The sequence below is a fragment of the Spea bombifrons genome, chromosome 4 (assembly GCF_027358695.1).
Source record: "Spea bombifrons isolate aSpeBom1 chromosome 4, aSpeBom1.2.pri, whole genome shotgun sequence".
In the NCBI taxonomy this organism is placed as follows: Eukaryota; Metazoa; Chordata; class Amphibia; order Anura; family Pelobatidae; genus Spea; species Spea bombifrons.
In genome coordinates this window covers 45,816,294-45,836,886 of record NC_071090.1, presented here as the reverse complement: position 1 = coordinate 45,836,886, position 20,593 = coordinate 45,816,294, and the positions used below count along the sequence as shown (strand labels likewise).

Here is a 20,593-nt window from a genome sequence, read left to right as displayed (position 1 = left end):
GGCTTTGTATTTTATGGGTAGGATTAATGTAGTCTTTGTATGGTTTCGGAACACTTTCATTCAAAAATGTCCACATGAAAACGATATTAATAAAAAAAATAGGATTTGACAGAAGATAAAATTCATGTGTCTATCCAATCTATGCACCATTTATCTTAAATACCATATTTTGTTTATCTAGGTTCCAACGCACCATTCATTTATGTCTATTATGTCAAGTTCGTCTGAATACTCATGGTTTCACCCAAACCAGCTGTGCTAGGATGCTCTACCTCACATTCTTAACAAAGGCGTATTCTAATGGTGCCCCAAACCTTTACGCCCTGTAACATTATGCCGTGATCCCTTACTCATGCTGTTCTCCTTATGTTAAGGTGGATTCAGTATTCTGAAAAGATTTTTTGATAATGAAAAGAAGCCATATGTATGTATTAGAAACCCTGGGTATATGTACTCGAAAGCAACGTTACTGTTCTCTCATTTTTGGTATGTTAATGTCCTTTTTGAGAGAAAGGAGAAGAGTTCATATATATATCAGTGGAGTTTCGGGCCCTGGAGCAATTATACAGAAAGGTCCCTCCTCCTGGCTTTAGCAACCTGTTTTTTCCTCTTTTTTTCTCTCTACTTTCTGCCTACCCTTTGTGGTCTTTTTCATTCTGTTCTTTCCTCTCTTTAGACATTCCTTTTGTTTCATCTCTTTTTTAACTGGCACTTGCTGACATATTTTCCTCATTACTTTCCCCTTTTATCTTGGTTGCCTGCATTTTACATTTTTCTATTTCTACTTCTATTCTGCTCCTTCATACACATATACATATACATATCTACATTTTAATTCCAGGTTGTAATGCAACAAAGCTCGAGAGGAAAGTAATTAAATAATACAGTTCATGTTAACGAAACTGAAAGATTTTTTATCTAAGACCCTTTTTATTGCATGCCCCAGGTGCTTCGTCATTGGATGACTGAAAAAGTGTACAAGGTGAAGAATTATCAGCTTTCAAAGAAAGAGCTGAAAAATGCAATCTTTGACAGGCAGACAAAGGAATGGATATCATGCCTGGTGGAAATGGTCTTTGTTTAAATACTAAGCTGCAGTTTTGCACTTATATACATATTATAGTGGCATGTAAATCCCTTGCTTTCCCTTATGGGAAAAATTCAAAACACACATAATGGAAGATTACCGTACAAGTCACAATCAGCAATGTGACTTCCAGTCCCATCATCTAACATGCCATGACATTCTTTTATCACAACCCATCTTTGGCAGTCTTGAGGAGCATTGCAAAGCTTACGTTTCTAACCAGAACATTGTGCTCCTCAATAAGCAATAATCACTTGTTTCTAAAACAATTATTACAGCTGTGGACGATGTCACCACATCAACTAAAACGCAAAAGTGGAAAAGTAACAATACTATTACATAACCTTAAAACAAGGTTTACATTATGGGGCATGTATGGTCACCAAAGGCATTGACTGTGAAATGCGAACAGACTGCCAAACGGGAGAAAGGGTTTTCCTGCCAAGAACAGACATGGCACCAAGTGATTTATCACTGCCATTCTCACTAAAAAGAAGACAATTTCCATTAAGTACAGCTTTTGTGATAACTGTGAATGAAACCCAAAGACAGACTTTCAGTCGTTTCGGAATTATCCCAGATACATTTTTTTTTCTCATGGACAGTTGTATGTCACATTGTCATGTTAAAAACATCAATATATAAATATGCCAAAGCTATAATCAGGATTGATTACTTAATGGCATCTGATTTTTATAGGAAATATATTTAGTTTATAGCGCTTTAGAGATACATTGTACTGTAATGTGTTAATTAAAAATATTAAATGCTTTAATTCATTACTCCTATTTTTTCTTTTCAACGTAATTATAATGACGGCCATAAATACGAGTTTATATAAGATATAAACAAAAGTGTCAGTTCCTTTAATATTTAGCATCTTCCTTGTCTGCTATAAAATATGTGTTTTAAGTACTTCCCTGGCACTAAAATCCTTAGCAACGCGAAAAGAGACAATAGCCCGGAGTTTAAGAGTCTAAACCATCTAACAGTAGCTATACCCATTTATTTTTATTGAAATTATGCTGTGTCTTAAAATTCTTGGCATAGCATCATTGTGCAGGTTTTTCTAACAATCAAATAGCCCTTTAAAGTGAGCACTGGCTGCGTAATTATATGTGGGTTTAGGAACGGGTGCCATTACCGCAGTACTTTATTATGCTTGGGACTATTGGTTGAACAAAACATTCTAAAATATTGAACATATAGCAGAATATTATGAGCATCGGTTATGATTCACTGTGGTTTACTTGCAGAGTTAAAGAGCCCTCATGTGGAGCTTGCCCGGCTTTCTTAAAAAATATCAATTGTTCTCAGAAAATCAAATTGCCTGCTTTTGGGGAAGAAAACCTTTCTTTATAAGTGCTTTGAAATTAAATGTTTTCATTTATGGATCTTAACCTACCTTTAACCACCCAGAAAATACCAATTTCACTGACTTTAAAGTGGACCGTTCAACATCATCAAACAACCATTTAAACGAATTTGTATAGTTTTATAATGTCGTAGACAATGTTTTGTACTCTTAATGCAGTGTTTCCGAATTGGCCAGAAAAAAATGAAAGGTGGCAGGAGGCCAGTCGGAATCTGCAGTGACATTTGTGACAGATATTTTGATAATTTGGTCTTTCCTGGCGATGCATTTTTCATTTTGTGCTGCCTGAGTCTGACCAAGAGCAAAATTCCCTATAATGGAAGGGAACGCAAATGGCCTAGTATCCTAGACGTCTTTATCCAGTTTCTAAAAAGAAAAGGACAAAAGTGTTTTTTTTTCATAGAAAAGCTTTAATTAGAGGGGAAAATGGGAAGGCCCTTTCCTGTATCATGATGACTGCGGCCCAGTGCACAAAGCAAAGTCCATTAAGACCTAGTTTGACCAGTTTGGTGTGGAGGACCTTGAGTGGCCCACACAGAGCCCTGACCTTAACCCCACTGAACATCTCTGGGATGAATTGAAACAGCAATTGTGAGTCAGGCCTTCTAGTCACATCCGTGCCTGACCTCACAAACACTCTTTTGGCTGAATGGGCACAAATTCAAACAATCTATTGGAAAACCTTCCTAGAAGAGTGGAGGCTGTTATAGCTGCAAAGGTGGGGGGGGGCAACTCCATATTAATGCCCATGGTTTTGGAATGGGTTGTCCAACAAGCTCATATGGGTGTGATAACTAGACTTGTGCATTCGTCTTCGGGCGAACATGAAAACGAACAAGAAGAGTGTGTTTTTGTGTTCATTCCGAAGACACGAAGAAGAGAAGATAGTGGCGGTAAAACGTAGACAAAGACGAAAACACACAACACGAAAAATCTTCGTGATCGTCTTCGTCTACTAATCTCCCCGGTCCCTTCCCCATCTAGCCTACCTTATCTTCGCGGCATCGCAGGAGTTGACGGAAGCGGAAATCCGCAGGTTCGCCGTTAGGGGTTACAGGGCAGTGCGAGTGAGCCTATTGGTCGCCTGCAGGGACCTCCTCTGAGGAAGTCCCTGCAGGTGACCAATAGGCTCACTCGCACAGCCTTTTAACTTCTGACAGCGAACCTACGGATTTCCACTCCCGTTAACCCCTGCGCTGCTGCGTTAGATAACGGGAGCGGAAATCCGTAGGTTAAAGGGCCGTGCAAGCGACCAATAGGCTCACTCGCACGGCCCCTTACCACTGGTTGCTATTCAGAAAAAAATAAATAAAACAACCTGGGACCCTGCTGCAATAGTTAAAAGTCCGTGCCAGCGACCAACACACTGATAGAGCAGGAACACCACTGCTCTCCCTGCCGGACAAGTTGCTGCATTAGGAGTTTAAATGTCCGTATGAGCGACTCTATTGGCCGAAGATTTTTTTTGCCGAAGACGAGCACGAAGACGAAGAGCTCCCTGGTGCCCAAGTCTAGTGATAACCAAGTATCCACATACATATGATCATATAGTGTATATGTAGCTACAAAGAAACAGAAAAAACTATATCTACTTTTAAAACAGATAATCGATCATGTCCTTACCAGTTTTGTTACATTATTGCTTAAATTGCTGGGTATATTAAACCATGATGAGACCTTGGAGGATAATTTGATGTTTAATTTAGATTTGTGGCACTTTGTCAGACTGAAAAATGGTAACAGGAGTCACAGAAAACAAGAGGATGATATTTAATGTATGTTTTTTTTAAATTCTTTTTGGCATTTTTACATATATTCATAATATGGTTTGTTAATATTTTTTTTTAAATATTGTATTTTCCAGTTTTAATCCAAACTAGTTTCTTAAATTTCATTTGTGCCACAGCCTATTGGGCAGAAAATCCATGTAAATGTGAGCCGTTTCAGGTCACAGTAAATGCTGTCTCCACTGCTGTTTAAACCTAAAATGTCCAAAGTTAATATGTTTCAAAGCGTTCTTAGTACTTTGCTAAGATAGTAATTTAGGTTTTGGACGTTCCAAGGTGAAATATAATTGTTTAACATTTTTCAAATGCTACTTTCTTACTTAATACTTTAACACAGTTGTGCCTTTAATATTAGGTGGGACGGTCATTTTCATGCTCACTTATTTCCCGCCAGCCTTATAATATGAACACGTAGGTGTCTGTGTTTTGGGTCTAGAACACCTTGCTTTAAATGACTATGAATATAATGGTGCATGCAGCTGACTAGGACTATTAGGCTGTATCTGAGCAGAAAGTACCACCCTGCAGAGATTTGAATCGGCAACAGTACTAATACCTCCTAATACCTGTAATAATAATAATAAATAAATAAATTGTAACTACTGAGAAACATGATAATGTACTATGCAGCTGAAAGGAAAGGTGGAACTTGATGGACGCATGTCTTTTTTCAGCCTATAGATATGTAACTGTGTAAATATGTTATTTTATGTAGTTAATATTAAGATTTAGGACAGCAACTTATATTTACTTTGTGGAAATTGGGGATGGTCCATAACTGTGACCTCATGCTAGTGATCCCAGCAATTCTGAAATTATAGCAAATATAGGTGATTGTACTTTCTAGACAGTTTATGCCCAGTTTATTAACTCATGAATCTGGGTTGTTTTGCATATTTTTTTTAAGTGGAGCCTCGAGAGGTATTGCTTATGCAGAATGTTAATAACAATACATCTACCATGCACACAAAGGTACACAAACACTACTTACTGTTCTATGTATCCAATGAGTTCCAGATATATATATATATAACTTGTTTGAAGAACCAGGAAATGTAAAGAAAATGAACAGACAACTGCTTAGATATGAAGAGGAGAAGTTCCAAAAGTAGAGTGTAAAATAAACAGTGGGAAAGGAAACTTGGGTGCCAACATGTGATGAACTGGATGACTTCTGGTTTGTGCTGAAGAAGCATGTAATTTATATATTTTTGCCCCAGAAATGACATTATTTTGATACAATTTTACCAGACACCCACCATGTCACTTCCATGTCACACAAATATATATCAAATGGCCAGAATGTTTCGGCAGTGATAAAGGCCATCTCAGAGAGCAATATGTGAATGAATATTATTTCCTTGGTGCTAGTGCAGTACATTGTAAACCACATCATTGTGGAGGCATTGTGGAAAGATAATTAAAAAGGAATCTTATTCAGGCAGCAACTGCAATAACTAAACATGAAAATGCAATTTAAAAAAACAATGAAAAACCAATTCCTATGAAAGTGGTGTGGGTAGTGTTCTTTAAGTGCCATGTGAACAGTATTGGTGTTACATATGGTGCACAACCTATAAAGCAAGCATTAACTGATAAACATGAGTGAGCTATATAATTTATCCATGATGCTAGTTATAAAATGTTTACAGTAAAGGCTCTATGCCACATACCAATTACTGGAGCACTTTATAGCTAGTTGATGCGATGAGGATGAACCCATTGTGACTATAGGAACGATAAAGAAGTTTCTTGCTTAATTAAACTTTGCATTAAAAGTGTTTCATAGCAAACTTATAATAAAGAAAATGGAGATAAATAACCAATATTGTAATTGTTAAATATTTAGCAGTCGTAAGTGCACACAGCAACCTTAATATACAATAAACAATTCCATAATACAAATGTTATGAAACATATAAAACGCACATTAGATGGCTAGGAGGCAATATAAAATATAACTAAATATTCAGTCCATAGAGTGGTTAATATGCTGGAAAAAATAGACATATGCCTCGTAATATAACTTACAAGAAACTCTCTGGGCTTATAATTGTGGAAGATATACTAGAGCACCGTGGAAGCTATATTAGTGGAATATATGGATAATAAAATACACAGACAGTTTTAAGTAATATACTTTACTTAAACATATAATATATATATATATATATATATATATATATATATATATATAAAGGTAATCACAATTTATAAATTACAGTTCACACAGATAAAATGAATACAAAAACATGCATTTAGTTACATTGGAAAGAAAAAGCTACTCACAACCTTAGCAAACATACTATTACCAGAAATGTGCTGTCTGGCACAGGAGACCTGTGGTCGCCTTAGCCCTGGGCATGAACAAGAGATTTAGATCTTTTTTGTCACATGGTATCATTCCTGTTGAATGATCAACCCTATACATCACAGAGTATACCTCATATCAAATCATATAGTACCTGGTACTTTCATTGATCATGGGGTCTTCTATTATTGCCAATTAGGTATGGCCAGCCATTATTACCAAGTAACTAACTCTAATCATACTCGGTACAATTCTTATTGTGACATCGTATGTATGATACAGCTCATCTTTAAAAAATATATTTTCATTACACTGTCAAAAGTACTTTTTTAATATGAAAGTTGAAATACAGTAGGTCTGTATCAAGGCCTACAATAAATAATCTGTTTATTTCAGTGGTTTAAATAGCTAAATAAATAATATGTTTTTATTAGAAGTGTAAACATTTTATGAACGCGTTGTATACTAGTGGTTCTGAAACTAGACACAAGGGACCACCAACTCTCCACAAATAGGGTTTGTAGACATTGCTATTGGAAGACAATTGAGTAAACTGGTCGTTGTATTTGGGAACCTCTCTTGCACTCTACATTGCTCCAGTGTTGTGCTTTTTGTGTATGCACCTGGATGTTCTACCTGGAAGCTTTAACACCCAAACAAAGAACCAAACTAATATTAAGAAATACAGACAAACGTATTGTGCAAGTTAGAGGACCCCAACAACCCAACAACACATCCATGTATTACAGGTACATAGTTTTAAAATCAATAATTTATTGCAGTGTTGGTAAACAACTCCCACAGCCCTATGCCAAAAGCTACTGGAGATATTCAGCCCTGGCTTAGAGCTTTACAAGTCTGTTATCTGCACTGTATCTTAAATATGGCAGTTTATTCATGTGACTGGTACAGTGGTTTTATTAACATAGTGATCACTGTTCACATTGTTAGGCAAAGTCAACATCAGTGTTATTCTGTGGACCTAATGGATTGAAATACTAAGACATATGGAATTATATATAAATGTTTTTTCTTCCATATTTAGTGGTTTTTGCCTACTCAATTGTACACAAGATAATCACACTATCAGTATAGAATGTAAGATTAAATAGTATTTTTGAGAAGTGGATTGTAGTCTGTGACAGATACCGAATGACTTTGCATCACAGCTTCAGAAATACATACATTTGCCGTGCCCCCTTTGGAAATAAAAGTGCGCTTTCACGTCACTCTTGATCAGCATTATTTTGCATTGAAGTCACTGTGCCCAAATCCATTGGCTATGCACTCTTCACAGGACCTTGTGTTATCTGGCTCCGATGCACAGCTACACTCAATTGGTCTGCTGGAATGGGATGTTCGAGGTTGTATATAGAGAGAGTGCAGCAGGGAATCTCTTTCCATCACTGATGGGACATTATCCGCAGTCCTGTATGCCTCAAGTTTTCTGGGCACTCCTAGGAACGTCACTTCAGATTGACTGCATTCACAAGGGTTTCCTAGCGGTTTTTTTATTTGTGTCATGTTCATTGGGTAGTCCAGACTTTCATCACTCTCCATGGGAACATTATGATAATTCAGTTGTGTCGGAGAAGGATAATCCAACGGTGGAACAGACTTCAGAGATTTAGGATCATCCTCCTTACTGTGGTCAGCACACCTGGAGGTCTCTACTCTTTTTAGAACCTGCAGATAAAATAATGAAGACATTTTACCTGCAGTGTAATTAGTAATTTGTTATTTAGTCAAAACATTATCCCATATATGCTTATTATCATAAGATGAAACAGCTGGGTGATAATTCAGTACTTATTCATGGATTCCACTTCCAGATGTTTGGAAGTTTGTGAAGGCCGGTTTCATCATTACATGTGAATGCAATGTGTTGTGTCTTTGCCCTTGCAAAGGATACAACAGAAGGAAAGTATACGAGTATACTGTAACTCAACCTCATATCTAGTACATCTTTGTACTCTTTATTTGAACTGTACATGAAGACATGGGATGATGATCACCCATGCAGTATTTTAGTTGTGAATCAAGATTGATTCACATGACCACTGGTAGTTCCACTGTACAGAGCACACATTCATCAAGGTCCCACCTTTTTTGTGTTATTTTTGGGGGTTTGTATTACTGTATGTAAGTGAATGTGCTGAGATTGTGGTGTGTCACATGTGTGTTTTGGTCTGTTTGTCTACATGATGCCTTCAGCTTATTTGTTCTCTCAGTATTTTTATCAGTTTATGTCTTATGTCTATAACCCTGTATAGCTTAAATGCTATATATTTTTTCCCCGTTTTCTTGACAATGTTTTACTAACAAAAAATAATTATGGGTGTATGAATGTTTAGGGAAAAAATTAGTATATGTGAATAGGTGTATGAATGTTTTAAAATATTCAGTCACGTGTGACACAGAGGAACCTAAAAACAATAATATTTAAATATCTAAACCATATATAAACAGAAGGACTGAAGTCATATTGTAGAAAAAAACAGCACCTGTTGCCTATGAGAGGGGTGGCAAACACAAGGCAGTAATATTTAGTGAAATATATAAAACATGTGACATTGTTTATTTATTCTTGCTTTTTGCACATAACAGTAGCAAGCCACAGGTAAAAGAGAGTGGTTATTGCAAACTATTGTGGACAGGTGTGAAAAAGGAGAGCAGAAATCAATTATTTTATATAAGACATCTAAACTGGCACCAACCTCTTGCATATCGGGTCTTTGTTTCATTCGTGATTCAGTACATTCAATTGATAAACCAAAGAGTCTGTGTGCAGTAAACTGGGGCCAGCTGTCACATTTTTCATCCAGGATTCCAAGAAGAGACTCAGATCCTCCTTTCTCTGTCAGGTCCCACATCAAATCTCTCTATTAAAATAAAAGACACGATAGGTACATAACTACCACTGCACCAATGTTATTTTGTATATGAATCATTACTATTATTGAATGTCTGGAGAGCTTACCAGACACATATTTTCAGATCCTTTGAGAAGAGCTGGTTTTCCAGTTAAAACTTCCATCATTATCTAGGAACAGCCAAAGTAAAATTAAATCATAAACATTCATCAGCTATGCTCTGTACATTGGTTATTTAAACTAGACCTGTTATATTAAATTTTAGATTATTTATTAAGAGACGCACAAGAATTCCCTGTAGATATGACACATTGGCACAAGCTAGAACGCCAAAGGAAATAATTAGATAGGATTGACTCATAGCATTGAGCTGGAAGTTTGCATGTCCAGCTGTTGATGACCTACAAGTTAAATGAGTGAGTGGAAGAAGAATCATAAGAGTGTCCGTCAGGCCAGGACAGCCCAACTGGCACATCGGGCAAATACCTGGTGGCCACTGGCCAAAAGCACCACACACTCCAGCAGCAGTTTTGCTGCTTTACTCTGTACCCGGCTGGATATACACGGCCACATGCTATGTGAACATAGAAATGTAGCATGCGACCAGGCATATCCAGATGTCGGCCCTACTTATGTCATCAGGCAGCTGCTGGACTTAATGTGCTAGGGCCGACTCCTCATCACCAGTCCAGCCCTGATGGTAGTTCAAGTCCTGCACTGTCAGATATTGCTACCCCTTGGTATGGAGTGAAGGTGTTAATTGTGGTTCCTCATACTCACAATGCCATAGCTGTACACATCAGTTTTAGATGACAAATTTCCTCTTCTAATGTACTCCACTGGCAAGTATCCCAGGAAGCTGAGGGTGGCTTGATCCATCTTTATGGTGTAACTGTGATTTATCAGGTAAGACCGCAAATGGACCATGGCAAAGTCTGAGAGCTTCGGCTGGAAATGCTGATCAAGCAGTATATTTTTGCTGGAACACAGAAAATAAGAATGAGAACCAGTGGCTGGAAAATGTGAAAATTGTGCTATTCCCCAATGCTATTATGTATAATGTCACACACTTTATCATGGAGAGACTGTAAAGTAAATCTCTACGCTATCCCAGATGTATTAACCTCATGACCTCCACAGAATTCCAGGGCAGAGAATAAGACAAGCAGATGGTCAATAACTGTTTACAAAAATCTAACTTAGATGTATATTAATCGTGTACCCCATCCCAATTCCACTAAAAGAAGGCAAATCTTTCATCTGTTGGGTGTAGAAAGATGGTGTTATACCAGACTTTGTTCATTATGACACTGGTACCAGTCAAATGTTAAAGCCTTGTTTACACAGAAAATGAAGCATATGGACCACCTTCAATAATTAAAATGAAATATAAGAAAAGCTTTTGAATGTTGCAAAAAAAACACATACTATGACCACACATGAAGTGCATAAACAGAGCAGACATATCAATTACCTGGTTATATTCCCACATATGACAGGATTATACGTTAAATTGTGGAGATATTGGATGGCTTGTGCTACTCCATGCAGAATACTGAAACGGACTTTCCAGGACAACGACGCACTGTTTGCCTAAAACAAACCATTTTGGGATTATTTGAGAAATAAAATGAGTGTACATATATACGTATAAATAGGAGAAATATTGGAATAAGAGGTCATAATCTAGAACTAGAGGGTGAGAGGCAGATAGATGTAATACAAGGAGATTTTACTGTACTGAGAGAGTGGTAACAGCCTCCAGTAGTGGTAGGGACTAATACAGTGAGCAAATTTAAACAATCATGGGGTAGGCACATGGCTATCCTGACTCTAAGATGAGATCAATGACTGATTAAGGTTTGAGTCTTTGCATCAGGGAAAATGTCCAGACTAGACGGGTCAAACGGTTGTTATCTGCCTCATGTTCTATATAACTGGTGTAAATGTCTCCTATGCTACGGAACAAGAGAGCTTGGCTTTTAAATTCGTAATCCCTGGAAACCAGATTCAGTAGAACAGATTAATTTTGAGGTCTAAGAATGTCATAATATGATAGCCATACAGTCTATCAGTTGTGTATCAGTGACTACTGATTCTTTTACTATTATTTTAAGAAGATTTCAATTTTCTTACAAACTTACAGTGCAGTGTATCCTGTCGTAGAGAGATCCATTTACAAGATATGGGTATACTAAACATGTAGTTTCATCAGATGAAAAATATCCAAGGAGTTCTATTATATTTGGATGCTGAAATCTGGAGAGGTAAAATAGATATAACAGGAAAGCAATTAGACGTTTCATTCGAGTTTTTTCAAGCCCCACCCTTGCTTGCGCCTCCGCATATAGACAAACACTTCACAGAAATCCCAAACACTACACATTTGCTGACGTTAACACCATAGCCTATCTGGGAATCCTGAGTCAGGACACCATGGTAGGAAATGCACTGGAAGCATTTCTTAATATGCCGAAAGCAGCTTTGCAGACAACTGATGCCTTCACTCATAAGGACATGTTAAACTGGTGAAAACTGTCAAAAGTTTGCATAGTGAAGCGTTAGAGGTACAGTTATTAAGCCTCACCAAAAGTAGGCATTAACAGGGTTTCTAGTTTGACTAAGTGTCCCATAGGCACCAATCTCTTATACATTGAAAAACCCAATCTTCCTGGCTACAGACGGGTAATCAGTAAATGCATTTCCTTGGTCTCTAGGTTCAGGAATTGGACCCAGTGGTCCCCTGATATACCAAACGAATGTAAGCCTAAAGAGGTTTGGGAAATCATTTAAGACAATATGAAAGTATTCCTCTTATATACCGTAGAATAAATAGAACATTGTTTTTAAATATATATATATATATATATATATATATATATTAGTTTATATTTTCTATTACCATTTGGAAGTTGGTTGTTCCGTTTACACATTAGTTGTTTGGACGCACAAATTCCATGATTCTTAAAAATCCTATGAAATTGCTCAATAAAATGTCATCTGAATGACATCTATAACTTGACTGACAGCTCAGACTTCAGTGACCAGACCTGCCCAAGTATTACATCTTACCAGGAGGTTCTGTTTATACCGTACACTAATATTACAATTGTTACTATGTTTTTGTTGCCCAATGTACATCATGATAAACAACACTGACAGTCAAAAGAGCCATTAAAAGGTATCATATAATTACCATTTTTTTGCATTTGATTGCAAGCATTCGTGACTACTTACATAGTCCTCTACTTCAGATATTTTATACATTTAGAGCTCAAATTGCCCATAGATAAACATGTTTACCAGAGTTGCTAATTTCACATCATTGCAGAATATGTTTTGTAAATACACAAGCAATAACAAGAAGTTCAAAACTGACTTAAATAGCAGTCAGCAGCAAAAGCAATATCAAAATTAACTGTCTAGGTTAATTACATTTTTAAACCCAGTAAGGTCAATAACCAGGTTGTACATTAAACAGAAAAGAGCTTTAACAGAAATAAAATATGAAAAGTTCTTGATTCAAATATCTTCTACTGACATCTAGTGGACACCATGGATTCCAATGTATTTTACTGCATGCAAGTAGAAGAATCCATTCTTTTAGTTATTGGTATTAGAAAATTACAATTTACCTGTCTGCAATTACTAAAAAACAGGCAGTATTTCTATATAAACTTGCATATAAGTGTCAAAGTATTTAATATGATGCCACTAAGAAAAGGTGTGTGATGAAGCCAGTTAGAGGAAATGCAGCGCACTCTCACACCTCAAAATAAATAAATATATATATATATATATATATATATATATATATATATATATATATATATATATTTATCAAAATTTCCATTGGAAAAAGAGGGAAACACTTGGTCCTACACCATTAAACACAAAGTGCTCACGTTGCTCACCTTTGTAAACTTTTCCATTGTGAAATAAATAAATTCCATTTGTCTCCTGAATGTATTTTCTGCAGAAAGAAAAAAAGCCATTTGTACATACCTATATGTGTGTGTGTATGTGTGTCTATTTGTGTGTATATGTATTTGTATGGATGTATGTGTATATTCCCTAGATACAATACAGTTCACATATACCGTACTATACACTATATAAAATCATATCTCCTAAACATTAACAAATCAATATAAATCAATAAATGTTGTCTGTGGGACGGACTGGACATCTAGCACACCGGGCAAATACCCAGTGGGCTCGATATGCCTGGCCGCATGCTACATAAGAATAAAAGAATACCATGCCGGACGTCTATATACAGCCGTCGCCTGCACTTACTCCATCAGAAATCTTTAAATACAAATGAAACTGAAATAATAACTGAAATTATTTACTTATATTATATACCGTATATATTTATATTTTTACCTTTTTAAGCACTTTTACAACACACATTTGTTTTTGAATTTCAGCTTTGTAAATGTCAAAAAAGAATCCTTCTCCAATCAACAAATCTTGATGAAAGTTGTTAGTCCCTTCTTTGATTGCTGTAAAGCTGGCTGGTGGCAGGTTAATTCTGTCTACTGAGAATAAAACACAAACAGTGTTACCATACATGCATGTCTGTTTTTTTAATTGTCACGTATATAATATACCGCTCTACGACTCTCACCCATAGGTATGATTATATAAATATTATATATTTAATATATATATATATATATTAAAGTTAGAGATGGTGATATATGTAGGTGTTTCAGCGACACCCATAGCTAAAATATATAAAATCAAGCACATATGCCACACATAAGCAATCTCCATAGACAAACATTGGCAGTAGAATGGATCACCGAAGAGCTCGGTGACTTTGGCACTATCATAGGATGCTATCTTTGCAAGAAGTCAGTTTGGAAAATTTCTGTCCTTCTAGACATACCCTAGTCCAATGTAAATGTATTGTGAAGTGGAAGGCTCTACAATTTGAGGAAGGCCCCAAATGTTGTCCTGTCCAGAGAAAGAAGAAAGTGGCCTGGAGATTCTTCACCGGATGATTCTGGGCCAAATCCAGAGAGTAACCAGTGTGCAGTTACCCCAAATACCATTAGTGACAAAAATTCCGTAGAATGAGGTCAAACCCAATTACCCCATTTAATGTCTTATTTTTAATATGTACAACTGTGGATTTTTTTGTTCATATTACTGTTTTGTTGGTCTTTATTGGGTTTTCTTCTAATCTGTAGTAAATATGTAACTCATTTTGTTCAATATTGAATTCATTAATCGTTTCTTGATAACTAATGGGAACTATGTCCATTAGTGTCTAGGTTTAGGATTGAACCCATCTGTGACACAGCACTCTTTAATACACACCTCACCTTTGTGATGAGATCCAGATGTACCCCTTGATACAAATTCCACTGTTTGACCTCCACAGTTCTATACACAGAACATAAATAATAGTTATTATATTCCTTAATCTATCGACAACATATGTACTGTGATATCACCACCACCAAACTTGTTGAGTAGGTGAGTAGTGGCTACAGGCCTGTGCCTTTCTGTATATGATGTAGTAGATGCAGTCTGACCTGCCGGGTGAGGGCAGAGAGTTATATACTGGCTTATTCTCCAAGCTTCTAGAGACATAGGAAGCTGAGGAACACGACAGGACACTTGTCTCATTAGAAAGTTTGGAGGACATAAACGTATATGATTTAACTGCAATACAGTTATATGTATTTATTGGTTAATGTTAGGTACATGCAGAATGGTACACTGTTATCCATAAAAACACATGATGGTTTTTTTAATAGGGAGGGATCTATTCGCAGGAGAAGTGAACATTTGAACGCTCTAATATCATTAGCATTATAAAGTGCAAACCCTAGGGAGATTCTTCTCCAAGGTCTGAGTTGACACAATGGATAACTAATGTGGCAGATTGAATGTATACACTGTATACAGTATATACATATTCCTTCCCTTGCAAGGGGAAGCTTACTGGGTTTGCCCTTGATAATGCATAATGATATCTCCTACATAGACGCGGGAGACCCTACAAGAGAAGCTTGTTTACTGAAATGTGGGAAAGAGAGTGAAGTGCACAGCAGATGAGGATCTTTAGAGCGTATTTCATACACAGAGTGCTCATAGGGCAGAGAATTACCTTGAAGGTGGTGTTTGTTTTATTGAATGTGCGATCTGAATCATGCGCAAGGAATAAACTGGCTCCTAAAACATAAAATAATCATTGAAACCAGAAGGGTTTTGTTTTTTTTTATGCTTTTGTACAAAACTTGGAAATGTAAACATTGCAAGTTCACAAAAATCACATAAAGCAATACACATTTGCATGATTGTTTTTGTCAGGCGTCTCCTCCTAGCATTCTGAGGATTATGGGAGTCGGTCTGATCCAAGTATTAGACTCTCTCCAGCTAATTTTAATTCTTCCCAAATCTTCTAATGATCGGGTTTATGTAAATGTGTTCCTGTTGCATATTCATAGGGACCTCTGGGAACATACCACTTGCTTCTATAAATGTATGATCATCATCATTAGGCTTTACAAAATGCTGAAATAATTAAAGCTGGGCTGTGATACTCTACAGTCACGACAAATAACAAGCAGATTCATTTCAAACTCAAGGGCCAATGGTGGTTCCAGTACTTGACCCCATCTCTTGGCTAGTGACCAAAATCTTCTGCTATCCACTAAACCTTCCATACACTGACGGTTATCCTTGATATAAGTCAATGAACCCATGTTCCCTTACTAAACTAACTTTGGACTTGCAAACTCAATAGCTCTTGTTAAGTGAGTAGCTTAAGTTACTCTGCAAATATTTACTGTTTAGGATCACAATAGCACTTTTATTTTAACCGTGTACACCATAACACTAATAATTCTTTTTTATTTTAATAAATGATTAAATACCTACATTTGCTACTGAGACACATAAAGCACCAGTCACAATACACAATATTAAAGATACCGGAATGTTCTGTACCTTGGCTGTTAAATAGATGTATAGCTCTCTCATGTCCCATCATGTGGAGGACCATCAGAAGGTCGCCCACTGTTTTGTTTTTTTGGGCCCAGCTCCATAGCAGTTCCCGTGTTCTGCTTTTACCTTGTTCTGCATATTTCTCAATCTTTCGGAACTCCATCCAGTCTGTGGAGAGACGTGCCGCTGAAAAAAAACACAACGGAGGTTTTAACCAAAAACATGTTGTGCCTTTCTATGTAGAAAAGGTTTATTTGAACTCAAACTTAAAAAGACAATGTCTTTTTTTGGATAATGTTTGTATATGTTTTTGCTTTAGTTATTTCTTATCATTATACTTGTATTCTCTTCTGTTCAATATCAATGGTATTCTACAATTATTTTTTTGGTATTGTATTATCATTTAAAAATGCAAATAAAAAATAGGAAAAAAAAAACATAGTTCATGTAACAATATAAGTTATTACAAGTTGAGCTGGATCTCGGGACTCTTCAAACAATAATCCTTTAGTGGGCACTAAAACAGACTCCAAACGGACTGGGACTGGGACTGTGCCACTCTAAGAGTTGGGAACACTACAGTGTATATGTGTTAGAATGAGTGTGTGTTAGATGGAGCGTGTATGTGTAAGTTTGTGTGTTAGCTATGGAGTGTATGTGTGTGTGTCAGTGTGAGTGTGTATGTGTGTTAATGTGAGAATGTGTATAAATATGTGTGCCAGTGCCCCTATGGCAACTAAGGGCACTTTCTCAAAGCTCAAACTCTACCAGCTCTTTAGCCAGATATGTGGTAGACAGCTGTGAACGCTTATCTTCCCAGTATAAAGAATAATCAAAAATAGTTTCACTTCCTCATAATTAACTGGCAGCGAGTAAAGGTAATGCTTAAAGATGAAGAATGACATTGTACTGCAAGGGAAATAAATCTTTTCTTGTCAGTTTTTTTTTTTTCTAAATAGATTATATTAGCGTGCAATTTGTAATGCAATTATATTTGAAACAAAACAATTTTTTTATGAAAATGTTTACATTCTAACAAGCAACCTTTCCAAAATTCAAATAGGCTTCTTAGACCTGTTCAGTTGCATTGCCAATACATATTACCATTAAACAGAGACTGCTGTATTTACTGTATATATTAAACTATTCTAGAGGTTTATATCTAGGGTACTACGTTGGATACTTCTATTATTTTATTGTAAACGTCACATACACTATTATACTGAACAGACATTACCACTGTAAAAATCCTATACTATGGGTTTCCATAATACATAATAATAGAATTAGTGATTTAATCTGTTTTATCTAGTTCAAGCATTTACAATAATAAGGTAGATGGATTTGTGAAAGCCTGGTACAAAATAAGCACAGTCACAGTTTTCCAAAAAAAAAAAACAATACTCTTTGTCAAAGTAATACAATTATACAATTTCCCAGATATTACCATTCATATTTAATAATATGATTTTTTTGTAATTTTGGAGTAAATTATGTAAAATCAGGTTAAGCTTATCTTATGACCCCATAGACTCTAGAACAGAGGTTCTCAACCTGTGGGTGGCGACCCCTTTGGGGGTCGAACGGCCCTTTCACAGGGGTCGCCTAAGACCATCGGAAAACACATATTTCACAATATATAATTACATAATTGTATGGTTGGGGGTCACCACAACATGAGGAACTGTATTAAAGGGTCGCGGCATTAGGAAGGTTGAGAACCACTGCTCTAGAATGCTTCCAAGCGGCCAGGTTCTTAAGAATGTTCTACTCACCCAGCCCTCTCCATCCCAAGTCCCCATCACTGCAGTCCATCATTTGGCAGAACGTCTCCATAGTTGATGGTGGGACTTCAAACAGGGAAACGTGACATGTGATAGAGAGATCTGACCCTGCCATCTTTCAAGATAGACGTAAAACTGATTCATTTCTCTGCTGCTGTTGCTTTTTTGTCAAAGAGCTGGAATTTCCCAGCCCTCTCCCCGCCCTCTTATAAAACAAATTTCACAAGCAAGGAAATCCTGCTCTTGCAAGATCTTTGTGCTTGTGGCTATCAATGACACTGAGCCGTACCTAATATCTATATTCATATAAAAAAGGCAGAATGTTTGATTTTAAAACATTGTGCATAATGTGTTATATATAGAGCACATAATAATCTCCATCTGAGACTCTGTAACTGTATGAATTGTCCCGGTATTGTTTACATCTGAGTAATGTTGCAAGGCACTGTTAACCCCTTAATGACAAAGCCTGTACATGTAGGGGTTTTCAATGGGTTTTGGGACCGCCCATTGTCCTTAAGGGGTTAATCACATTACTTTCCTGAAAAAGAATAGAAATTACATTTCCGTTAGTTTTACATTTTAACCCCTTAAGGACTAGATCTAAATTACACTTCAAGACCAGAGAAATATATTTTTTTTTTTTGCTATATTTTTCATCAACCCTTATTTCCCTCTTTTTCATTTAATGAATCCAGGAAAATTATATATTTAAGTGCATATTATTATTATTTTTTCGGGGAAGGTGTTTTTTTTTTTTTTAAACCAAAACATATTCATATACTGTATGTAGGACCTTATCTTTTTAGGATACGATTTGAAAGAATTGGATTTGAAAACATGTTAGTCCTTAGTGCCATCTAACTATATATGTGGCTGCAGCTGCACACATACATTAGATGGCTGGTCTTGATCAATCAAATAAATAGTTACTCCCTCTGCGTGGCTGCCAGCACTGTGCTTGTGCCACCTCTGCCCCTAAGCAGCTGGCCTGTACCACCTCTGCCCCCTAAGTGGCCTGCATGTGCCACCTTTGCCCCTTAACAGCCTTTTGGTGCCATTTCTGCGCCCAAACACTTTTACATTTAATCACTCACTAATTAATTTATGCAGGCCTTTGTGTGTGAGCATGGATGTGTAAGTGTTTGGGGGGGCAAACAGGGCCGGACTGACCTACTGGGAAATCGGGTTTCCTGTTGAGTGGTCAGTTTAGGGGCTGGTGAAGCAGCACTGGGGACATGCTAACATCTGGCCACCTAATGTTTTAATGCGGGCCCCAGTGGCATAACAACCACAGTTGCGGGCTCACAAATTACTGTGCGAGCAACCTCTCTTTTTACCGCCCATGGGAAGCAGGAACGCATCAATGTCTGCTGCGTTCCTGCTTCCTCTGAGTGGTAAAGAGACGTTGCTCATACAGTGCACGAACACCACAAAGAAAGCAGGTGAGGTAATGGGGTGCAGGAGGAAGTATGAGTGGATGAATTAATGAATGAGCAAGTGACAACATCATCCAGTCTGTGTGGAATCACATGAAAAGAGAAAAGCAACTGAAGCTGCCTACATTCAGTACTCTTACTCTGGATAGTTCTCCAAGATGTTTGGAACATTGAAGTTGTTTTGGAGGCCATGAGTGGTCACACCAAAGATTGATTACATTTGTATTTTGTTCACTCACTTTGAATTTTATTAAATGATAAAAAGTAAACTATTAACATGTCTTTTTTTAAAGCAATATAACTTTACAGCAGTTTCCACACCTGCCTAAAACATTTGTGCAGTACTGAAGATGAATTTGGCCAGGTGTCCAAATTATTTTGGTTATGTAGAGGTGGGTGCAATAAAAACAACATAGGCTTGACTTGTAGTGCATATGAGCGAAGAAATACCGTACTCTCCTGGCACACATTATGAAAATGACTAAATTACAAAAAAGGAGTAAACATTTCGGCAGGTTTTCACTTCTCTACTCTTAAGCAGCTGGGCCCAATCCGACACTGGGCTCTCTTAGCTATAATAATCTGCTATACACTTGTTAGCAGTTGGGTTGTAACGATACTGAATTAATGCAAATTTATAATGATTAACCCACGTCAAAGAGATTTAGGAGGGCCTTAGAAATTCATCTGGACAAACATACAAGTGACATATGTGAATTTTTATGAGATAGGGTATCTATTGGATATAGAATTGGTGTATGATGTATGTTTGGGATTTAATATATCTGAAGCCTCCTATCTTTTGGACACTTATTCTTCTGTCCTTCTAAAGTACATAATTTCTAGGAACTCAGAATGGCGGGTTTGTGTGTGTCATGGTGTTCTATAGCCCTACTGTATTGTGTATATCAATAGCACAACATTTTCAAATTAAATAGTGTAAATAATATATTATTCTTCCTCTAAACTGA

General features: G+C 36.8%; 1 protein-coding gene across 2 annotated transcripts; it reads right to left on the bottom strand.

The window, feature by feature from the left end:
• Positions 1-7,674: 7,674 nt before the first annotated feature.
• Positions 7,675-18,314, bottom strand: IRAK3 (interleukin 1 receptor associated kinase 3). Of its 2 annotated transcripts, none has more exons than XM_053463243.1 (12): positions 18,175-18,314; positions 16,388-16,585; positions 15,561-15,625; positions 14,770-14,830; positions 13,823-13,977; positions 13,348-13,406; positions 11,578-11,692; positions 10,908-11,026; positions 10,214-10,412; positions 9,541-9,603; positions 9,278-9,442; positions 7,675-8,246 (listed from the first exon to the last, which is right to left on the bottom strand). In XM_053463243.1, exons 1-12 carry the CDS (start codon positions 18,296-18,298, stop codon positions 7,803-7,805), a joined length of 1,767 nt encoding a protein of 588 aa, XP_053319218.1. In that variant the 5' UTR covers positions 18,299-18,314; the 3' UTR covers positions 7,675-7,802. The 2 variants fall into 2 exon arrangements, with proteins under 2 accessions (XP_053319218.1, XP_053319219.1); XM_053463244.1 differs by having other exon boundaries at positions 16,403-16,585.
• Positions 18,315-20,593: the final 2,279 nt, after the last annotated feature.

Excerpts from the sequence above, each read along its gene's own strand:
- IRAK3 (XM_053463243.1), bottom strand. The coding sequence starts at position 18,298 with ATGGCAGGGTCAGATCTCTCTATCACATGTCACGTTTCCCTGTTTGAA. Across the intron at positions 13,978-14,769 it reads ATCTGGATCTCATCACAAAG|TAGACAGAATTAACCTGCCA; the intron begins GTGAGGTGTGTA and ends TTTTATTCTCAG. Across the intron at positions 9,443-9,540 it reads GATCTGAAAATATGTGTCTG|AGAGATTTGATGTGGGACCT; the intron begins GTAAGCTCTCCA and ends TTATTTTAATAG.